Source organism: Suncus etruscus, chromosome 8 (assembly GCF_024139225.1).
Source record: "Suncus etruscus isolate mSunEtr1 chromosome 8, mSunEtr1.pri.cur, whole genome shotgun sequence".
Lineage (NCBI taxonomy): Eukaryota > Metazoa > Chordata > Mammalia > Eulipotyphla > Soricidae > Suncus > Suncus etruscus.
In genome coordinates, this window is record NC_064855.1 from 27,585,949 (window position 1) to 27,595,959 (window position 10,011).

Genomic DNA, 10,011 nt, shown 5'->3' on the forward strand with positions numbered 1-10,011 from the left:
GATATAAAAAGGTTTAGCAGGGTAGAGAGACAGGTCAGGATTGAGGCTCAGGCCTGGCCTGTGGGTTCAGCCTGGTTTGATCATGTCTCTGACAGGGCAGACTGGATAGTCTCTGGAACTACAGGACCCAGGCAGTGCCATGTCCTGCAGACTTGGACTTGTCTGAAAATCATCATGAGTGAACCCCTGCCCCTCCTGAGCACAGCTTCATCCCCAAAGAGAGAAATGTCAAAAGCCTGGCTGATCCTGTTTCTCACCCATCCCGAGTTCCTGTACCTTTCCCCATGGTCAGGTGGAACCCCTCAATCTGCTGCCTCCCTCCCTTCTACTGTGTTTCGTGGTCTTATCTCATCTTTTCCCCTCTGAAAACTTGTGTTCTTGTTCTTGCTTGCAAAGAATGAGGAAAGCAAAGTGCCAGTGACTGTGGATGGAAAAAATGAGAAAAAAGCCAACAAGGCAGCATCATTCTATCCCCTGAAAGGAATTCCTGGGCAAGGCTCATGGTTTCCTCTAAAGATCCTGGCTCCTGTAGAGAAGGATTTGGATATGGAGGCGGTTTGGCCCTTGCAGCACATGCAGAGCAAGACAGTGAAGCCAGTTGCATGTACCAACACAGAGACCGTGCATGAATCAACACACACAGTTAGAACCTCTTGTAAGTCACACCTTGGTACAGGCCCTGTAGCAGACAATAAAATCAAAGCCTCTATGGCATTTGGGATCTGGTTAGAGAACCAAGGTCCAGAAAGCCCCGAGGGTCATTGGGCACTGACCAATAATTACAGACGGTTAAACTCATACAAATTTGGAAGAGAAGCATCTGGGGGAAAGGATGCAAGAGAAGGTGAAATTTAAGGAGAGAAGAAATCCAGACAAGGGTACAGACAATGGGTAGGGGCTTTGCCTGGCATGCAGCCAATCCCGGCTCCATCCCTGACACCACATATAGTCTCGAGAGCACTTGAGCACCTTCGGAAAATGTCCCTGAATGTGGAGGCAGGAGTAAACCCTGAATACAATTGAGTGTGAACTCAATACAAAACAAAAAAGAATCCAGTCAAATCCACAGTCACTTCAAAATGAGCGTGGAGTCTGGGAGAGAACTGGAAGGCCTGAGTTCACTTTGCTTGCAGGAGGCTGGGCATGAACACCACTGAGAAGTCTCCCCAAAGCAAGTGCTAGAAGCTAAGGCACCCCCCTGAATCTCAGAGTAGGTGGTACCTGTCAGGGGGCTTGATGCTTGTAAGGATCAGGTCTGGGCACTGTTGGCAGGCTTGCCCTTCCCTAGATGATTTTGGGCAAGTTCCTTCACTGCATCCTGGGCAAGTTCCACCACCACCTCCTTCCTCGTCTATCATCAGAATCGATATCTCCTGAGAGGCTCACACATTGTTGCAAGCGGTTATCAGCCATCTCCACGCTCAGATGATTCATTCATTGACATCCTGTCACTATGCCAGCCCGCCCAGGGCCCGTGGGACTGTGCACCTCGGCCTCTGACTTCACTTGTTTTTTAGAAGCTCTGGAGCTGCTAGTACATGGGGTGGAGGGGGTGGGGGCCCTGATCAGAATCACTTCACATAGCCAGTCCTGTGAACCATCCCTTAATGTCAGATCCCTTTAGTAGGCCCAGCTCTATGGCCTGAAGGTCAGCCATAAGACCTGTAGTGGACACCATTCTTTTATTAGGCAAAGTAATATAGGACCCCATTTCATCCTAAATTAAAACTTAGAAAAGGTCAGGTCAGGAAGGGCATCGATGAGTCTATAGAGAATACAGGGTAGGGAAGAAGGGCTTAGGGGGCAAGACCAGTGTCAGGGAGGGCTTCCTGGAAGAAGTATTGTGTAATGGTGGTTGTAATAGATGGGTAGAAATGTGCCAAGGGGAGAGAATGGGAGAAGAGTCCCAGGCAGAAGGAAGGCAAAGAAATGGGAGGAGCCATTTCAAATTGCCTCAGAGGAATTGGAGTGCATGTTGGTGCCAAGTGCCTCTCATGGTACCACCAAGTGTCTGAAATCTGTGTCCCCCAGAAGTGCTGAGCTCTGGATTGCTTCAGAGATTGTGCTGGGAGAGCAATATTCATCAAGGTGATCTCTTCAAGGAATGGGGAGGAAAAAGCAAAGGGTAATTGGGTAATAAAGATGTCTCAAGGCTAGTAACCTAATTGGAGCTGGAAAAAGATTAGCACTTGATTCTCAGAGTTATCTACACAGCTGCCAGCTCGCCTGTGCCAACCCAAGATAACATCTCTGACTCGTTCTCACCAGCAGGGCCAGCGGGCCAGCATGTGGCCCCTGTAGCGGGTTTAGGAAAATGCACAGAGATGGTGATTCCCCTCTCCCCAAACTATGTCTTCTTCAGTGGCTGTGGGACACCTATGACTAAAGCAACGTTACCTCCCGTCTCTCCAGTGCTCTCCTGGTGGTAGGAGGAGTTGGGGTAAAGATGCATACTTGTGGCCACCTAGCTAGTCAGCGCCTCTCGGGTGACTTAACCCACCACATGCCTATTTCTTCATCAGCATGTGCCCGACACAGACTTTGGGGGTGGCAGTGACCCAGCTCATCTCCTGCGACTTCTGAGCAGGGCCAGCACTGTAACACACATCCAGAAACTCTTAGCTATGCCCCCTTTTGTTCATATATTTATTAGGACACTCCCAGCAGTGCTCAGGGTTTACTCCTGTCTCTGTGCTCAGCATGACCCCAGGTGGTGTCTGGGAAACCACAAAGGGTGCTGGAGATCAAACCCAGGGGGCCACGTGCAAGGCAAACACCTTACCAACCCTCCATAGTAGCTCTCTGGTCCCTCTTGTTCTTTTATTAGAATTTACCTGGCCACAAAATCTAGAAAACCTAACTGTGAGAGACAATGAGCCAGAAGCTGCCACTGAACTTAGCCGGTCTTGGGACCCCTGTGTGTTTCCTGTGATTGCAGGCCTGCCTAGGAGTCTATTCTCTTCTATTCTCCTTTCACCAGCACCCTGTCTCTGGGAGTCCTGCTGTGGATCACCAGCCTCTGCAGGTGGGGAATGGTGCTTTGCCAGCCTGGGAACAGTCATGCTTGAGAACCCAGACTTGTGGGAAAATAGTTGCTGTGGGAACTGGAGTGATATTACAGTGGGGAGGACATTTGTCTTGCATGTGGCTGACCTGGGTTTAATACCCGACATACCATATGGTCCCCTGAGCATGGCCAGGAGTGATTCCTGTGTGCAGAGCTGGGACCTTCCCTGACCAAGGAACGAAGGGAGGGAGGGAGGGAGGAGAGCAGGTGAAGGAAAGATGGAGGGAACGAAGGCAGGGTGGGAAGAAAGAATGGAGAGAGGGAAGAAAGGGAAGGAGAGAGGAGGGAAGAAAGGAGGGAATGAATGTGAAAAAAAGGGAAGCAAAGAAAGGAAGCTTTCTGAAAAGATCTCACTGTATGATGGAGCTGTGAATAAATTCTGAGCTTGAGTAAGCAGTTCCAGAGTGAGGGAAAGTCTGGCTTATATGTGCAGGGAGTCAAGCCTCTGCAAAGTCATACCGAGGTCTGAATTATAGCTGCACATCCGATGATCCCTGTGACTGCCTGAGGGCAGAGCCCTGGTGGTGGTGGTGTCTAATTTAAGGGGCTGGGGCTGGCACTATAAACTCATTTTAGGCCCTTGACCATTTTCACAGGCTCAGCAAATATTTAGGGGTCAAAGGGGCCTCCCTGACATTCTACAGCCCAGGGGTTCCCCCACTTACACCTGCAGGGGAAGAAGTAAAAGTCCTGCCTTGAGCCTTAGCACTGAGAAGTAGGGGCCTCTGGCTGGGATCTGGGGGAAGGGTAGTGTCAGCGTACAGTACTTGGAGAAGATGGAGCTTCTTTGTGTTTTCAGGATAGCGTGGCCTTGTGTTTACTAGCATCTTTGGCCTCTCCAGACAAGGAAGTGACATTGACTATGGGGTTCCCAGGAGGGTCACCAGGCTACATGTGCTATTCGTGAGCTTCAGGCAGGGATTGGTCTGGCCACATGTCAGTTGCTCCATGGAGCAGGAGATAGCAGCCCGCTGCCCAGAGCAGCCAGGAGCATAGTGATCTTTTCAGGATGGAGCAGTGATCTGCTCAGGATGGAATGTTTTATTCCACTTAGAAAATGGTTTGATTGTTTGGATGTGAGTGTGTGTGTGTGTGGGGGGGGGTGCACATGTGCTGTAAGAAAACAGCCAGGTGAGTTCTGCCCCAGCATGTGGGTGGTGCACACTAATTGTTGGGCTGGGCTTTTCTTTGCCAATTGGGCGGCCTCTTTAGACTTGCCTCCGTGAGCCAGGAGGTTGCTTGGCTTTGTTTCCCCTCTTCCTTCAGAGCTGGTGTGGGGGCAAGGAGTTGCTTTCAATCTGCACAGCACTCCTAGGTGCTTTCAACAGCAGCCAGGATTAGAGACTGGGGGAACACGTAAACCCCCCTCACATGCTAGGTCCCCCCAGCTGGATTCTGTCCATTCATGCCCTGTTAGAGTCCCCTGCACAACTCTGTGGCTGATATTGGGTGACAGGTATGGTGGCAGAACCAATTCCCAGCTCAATGGAGGTGATTATTGAGAACTTAGGGTTTGCTTCCTCCCTTAGGCAAAAAAGGAGCTCAAACCCAGTCATGGATCTCTATGTAAAAGTTAGCCAAGAGATCCCTAGCTTAGCACTGGCTTAAAAGCCTCTGGTCACGAGTTCAAAGTTTAGATATCCAGATGGGCTGACTGGACTCCCCATGGCTCTGCTATTTGTAATGAGGGTGTAAGCACCACAATATAGAAGGTGTGTGGGCAGGAGCAATAATTCAGCAGGTAGGTAGCTTCCCTTGCATGTGGTCAAGTAGGTTTCATCCTCTGCATCCTATCTGGTCCCCTGAGCACTACCAGATGTGACCCTTGAGCATAGAGTCAGGAGTAAACCCTGAGCATCACTGTGTGAGATATAACAGTAGGCTGTGATCCCTAGTAAGGACCAAGTATGAAAAAACATGTACACTCAAGGCCAGGAAGTACGACCCTTGATTAGCCTGCTGTGCAGCCCCATTGCCACCCCAGCTCAGCATGTGTGCACCCCCCCCCCCCCCCCGTCATTGCAGGACCACAGACAATGTAGCCAAGGGGCTGGGGTGAATGAAAAGTAGAAAAGATCCAACTGGAAAATGGGGCATTTCTACTTCTTTCAAGGAAAATCTGCTTTTTTGAAGGAAACAAAGGAAACAAATCCATGACAACAGACTAGACAGACTTTCTCAGATATGACCCAAAACATATGCAAAGGAAAGCTAAGTGAGAACTGATGGGGATGAGGCACTGTGCTAGGGAGGAAGTCTTTAGGTGAAGGGGGTGTTCTTTACATGACTGAAACCTAATCACAATCATATATGTAATCAAGATGTTTAAATAAAGGAAAAAAATTAAAAAAAAAAAGAGAGAGAGAGCCACCAGGCAAGGAGCACTGCAAGCCAGGAGCTCCTGGGTCTGTCTCCTATCTGTGGAGAGCCTTGCTTCAGAACCTGGAAGGACTGGGGAGAGGGTGCAGAGACCAGAGCATAGACCTTTTTTCTTTTTTAAAAAATGTTTTAATTGAATCATCCTGAGATACAAGTTAAAAAGTTGTTAACGTGGGGACGGAGCAGTGGCGCAAGCTGTAGGGCATTTGCCTTGAAAGTGGCCGATCCAAGACTGATGGCAGTTCAAATCCCGGCATCTCATGTGGTCCCCTGTGTCTGCCAGGAGCGATTTCTGAGCACAGAGCCAAGAGTAACCCCTGAGCACCGCTGGGTGTGACCCAAAAACCAAAAAAAAAAAAAAAAGGTCATTAATGGTTGAGTGTCATCCATACAATATTTCAACATCCATTCCTTCACCAGTACACATTTCCCGCCACCAATGACCAGTTTCCTTCCTGCAACACTCCCAACCTACCTCTATCAGACACTTTTCCCTCCTTCTTTCTCTCTTCATCCCTCCCACTTTTTTCCTCTCTCTTCCTCTCTCTGTCTCTGTCTCTGTCTCTCTCTCTCTGTCTGTCTGTCTGTCTCTCTCTCCCTTTATTTTCTTACTTGCTTTTTTGACACTGGTTTGCAATATTGTTACTGAAGGGGTAACATGTATATCATTAGTTTACCTCTTTTCAGCACCCAGTTCTTGTCCAGAACAATCATTTCCAACTGTCATTGTCACAGTGGTTCCTTTTCTGATGTAATTGCACTCCCTTCCCACTTCTATTGTCTTTGGGTATTATTCTCATACTATTTTGGAGCTTGTTTTTTAACTTTTTTTGGGGGGGGCATGAATGGCAGAGCTCAAGGGTTACTTCCAGATCTATACTAAAGAATCACTGCTGGCAGTGCTTGGGGACCATGCGGACCATATAGGATGTTGTACATCAAGTATGGGTTGGCCAAGCGCAAAGCAAGTTCTATCACTGCAAGCACCTCATACTATTTTTTATATTCCACAAATGAGATAATCATTCTACATCATGATAACTTTATATAGCCATGTCTAAACAAGTTTCATGACTTAATATTTTCTAACAACTGCATAGTATTCCATTGTGTAGATGTACCACAGTTTCTTTAGCCACTCATCTGTTTATGGGCACTAGGGTTGTTTCCAGATTCTGGCTATTGTAATTAGTAGAGCACAGGCTTAGTGTGCAAGAGGTCTTGGGTCCACCCCTGGCACGTCATAATTCCCTAAGCACTACCAGAGGCGAGTACCGCTGGGTGTGCCTCCACACTCCCAAACAGGATATTGTACAATTCAGAAGGGAGAGTCTACAAAATGTTAACAGTGGGCAAAGGATTTGATGACAAGTCTCTGAAGAATGTGCATAAACTGCCCCCAACCTATGTGACACTGATTTGGGGGGGAATGTAAATCTAAAACCCACAGAGAATGACTTTCCTCAGAGGACAGAATTCCATGCATAGACCAGGCTAAGAAGCTGAGAGATGCCAAGTTCTTCTGGGGCATCCCACAAGGTGTGACAAGCTTGTGACAAATGTGACGTACAGGAACCAAAAGAGAGTACAGGGGTGAAGGTGTATACTTCTCTAATTCCCAACATCCCTTGGTCCCTGAGCATCATGGGTGTAGCCTCAGAGAACCATAGGCATTGCCAGGGTCGTAAGCCAGTACCCCAAGGTCCGAGAAATGACACATGTCCTTGGCCTTAAGCAGAAGTCAAAGCTGACTGGACAGGGAAGTGAGAAAAATGCTATAAAATGGGTTGCCCTTCTAGTTGCCCAGTTGCAAGCGAAGTCATATAATTTTTGCCTCTGTGTACACAGGCTGTGTGGGATGTGAATAATTTCTCAGAAAGCAGCTGTCAAAAAGGAATGGGGAGGGGGAGTTTGCCAGAGTATTCGCACAGCAGGTAGGGCATTTGCCTTGCATGTGGCCATCCTGGGTTTAAACTCCAATATACCATATGGTCCCTTGAGCATGCCAGGACTAATTTCTGAGCTCAGAGCCAGGAGTAACCCCTGAGCACCATCAAGTGTGGCCACAAAACAAACAAACAAACAAACAAACAGAAAAGGTGGTTTATGGAGTCACTTCCTTTATTCTTTCTGTGGGGAGAGATCCCCCAGAGCATTTAGCCAGCTGGGATGGTGCTTGGGACCAGCAGGGCTTAGGGGTCTCTGGGGCTACACATGACAGTGTTCAGGGACAATGAAATACCAGAATTCAAATCTGGAGCTTTGTGCCTGCAAGGCATAGACCCCAGACCCCTGAGCTGGCTTCTCAAGCATTTATTTATCTGGAGGTCCTCTGCTGTCTGCAAAAAGAGGTGAGGGTGGTGCAGGAAGATAGTTGGGGCTTCAAGGACTGAGCAGACATAGAAGCAGGACTCAGCCTCCAGGATCTTCATAAATGGAGAAAAGACTAAGATAGGGGAATGAGTAGCAAAAAAACTCTCTTCTGATCCCTGAGCTAATCCAGTCCACCTCAAGACCTTTTCACAGCACACTAAATAGACAGCACAGATCTTCCAAGTGGGGCTGAGAAACAAGGTGGGCAGGTGAGCAAGCTGTCTTGCAGAAACACACACACACACACACACATATCATATATAACACATAAGACTCATAACACACAAACACCACATTTCATACAACCCACATCATACACATTTCATTGGGGGGGGTATCCTGTAATTGCACACACACAGAGACACAAACACACACAGTCTTGGGGCAACATAAAAAATGCTCAGTGGGTCTTCTCAGCGCCATGCTTGGGGCTGGCTCCAGGTAAAGCCTAGAGGACCATGTAGCACTGTGAGCTGGTGTCCCTGCCTTTTGTGCCATTTCTTTGTCTCTCTCAAAGGCACACATACATTACCTCCACACACATATGGATGTATGTTTGTTTTGGGATGAAGCTTTGAGGGATCAACTAAGACTTTGGGGGTACTATGTTGCTTGCTTTCGATCATCAGTTCTGCTTCCTATGCTGCTGGGGGACCCGTGGTTCCAGATACTAAGCATAGAGGTCAATTGAATCCTGGTCAGTGGATCACAAATGACCCCCTTTTCCTTTCTTATGGTTGAAGTTGGAATTTCTTTGTGTTTGGGGCCATTTTACTGAATGGTAGAATAGATGATGTGGGCCCCAAAGCATGTTTGTTTGTTTTCTCTGCGGGGGATGGAACACACAAGCACAATATTTCTTTGGGTCTTTGAGCTGAAGGACTGCAGGTTAGTGTCCCAGGAGGCCAGGGCTTAAGTTTGCTTCTGACCAGACTCTGTTGGGAAGGCAGGTGGAGCTGCCCCAGGATGATATAGAGGGAAGGGATTCTCTCTTCAATTTCATCACCCACTTCTCCCCTGTAGGTTCTCAAAGGTGGACAGGAAGCACCCACCAAACCCAAAGGCCGCCCCAAGAAGAATTCCATCCCCACCTCGGAGGAAATCGAAGCAGAAGAGAAGCTGAACAGCCAGAGCCAGGCATCCCCAGAGCCGGGCCAGGGCCAAGAAGAGGCCCGTGAACCTCAGGAGTCCCAGGCCTGCACTGAACCCCTGGAGGTGGTGGAGCCTCCCAGCCAGCCCCAGAAGCTACCCACGGCCTTGCCTTCAGAACCCCCACCATCCAGCTAGAAGAGAAACCTCTGGTGGGGCACCTGAGAGAAGGCTGCTCGAGCAGGCAGGGAGGAAAGGGAGAGAGAAGCTTCCAGATTGGCAGGGGGTGGGGAGTGATCCCCTAGCAGCCTGTCCCCAGTTTTTGTGGGTGACTGCTCACCTCTGTGCCTTCTCTGCTTTATCATGTGACCCCCTCATATTCAGGGGTGCAGTGCCTTGGGACTACCTGTCCCCACTAGGGAGGCAGCTGGGAAGTGGGAAGTGGGCCGTAGCCTGCCCATGTGGCAGAGCCCTTCCTTGGCCTCCAGTGATGGGGGATGGATGGGAAGTCTTTTTGAGCTGTTTCCCTGCCACCCCAGGACAGCTGGTCCTTGGGGCAGAGAGATGGGGGGCACGTGATCAGCTTACAGATCCCCTTTCCAGCTCCTGGCCAACTCAGCACTTATTTCTATAGTTTTAAAGAAGAGAATTTAACGTTTGGGGTTGTTGCTTTTTTGTTTCTTTGGAATGGGGGGTTGGTGAGGGAGGGCAAGAGAGAATGGGGCACAGGGGTTCCAAGTTCTGAGTGTGGGTTCTGAATAAAGTTGGTTGGTGTGCAGACACGTGTGCCTTTGTACCTGGGGTGCCCGGCTGAGTCCAGCCTGGCCCACCTGGTCCTTGCTCCCCTCCTGATGCCATTCTCCCTGTAGCTTCCATGCAGATATGTTAAGATGACTTATTTTTTAATGAAAAAAAAAATAAAGTTTCCAAAGGAAGGCGTGTCTCGTTTCTGAGTAAATGTCCTTTGGAGAGCTAACTCAGAGAAGGTAGCAGGCTTGTACCTGGTACAAACTTTAATCTCCCTCACTGGTAAGGAAGAGAAGACAAAGGTCCAGACTGCCCAGGCAGAGGGTGGATGAAGGGCCACAGAGCTTAATAGCTGG

At 48.9% G+C, this 10,011-nt stretch overlaps 1 protein-coding gene across 1 annotated transcript in view; it reads left to right on the forward strand.

Annotated features, from left to right (window-relative positions):
- The window catches only part of BARX2 (BARX homeobox 2), an 87,641-nt gene extending 78,535 nt beyond the window's left edge, over positions 1–9,106 (forward strand). Inside the window, exon 4 of the mRNA XM_049778311.1 lies at positions 8,843–9,106. Within this exon, the coding sequence (XP_049634268.1) occupies positions 8,843–9,106 (264 nt within the window). The remainder of the gene's footprint in view (positions 1–8,842) is intronic.
- The last annotated feature ends 905 nt before the right edge of the window (positions 9,107–10,011 follow it).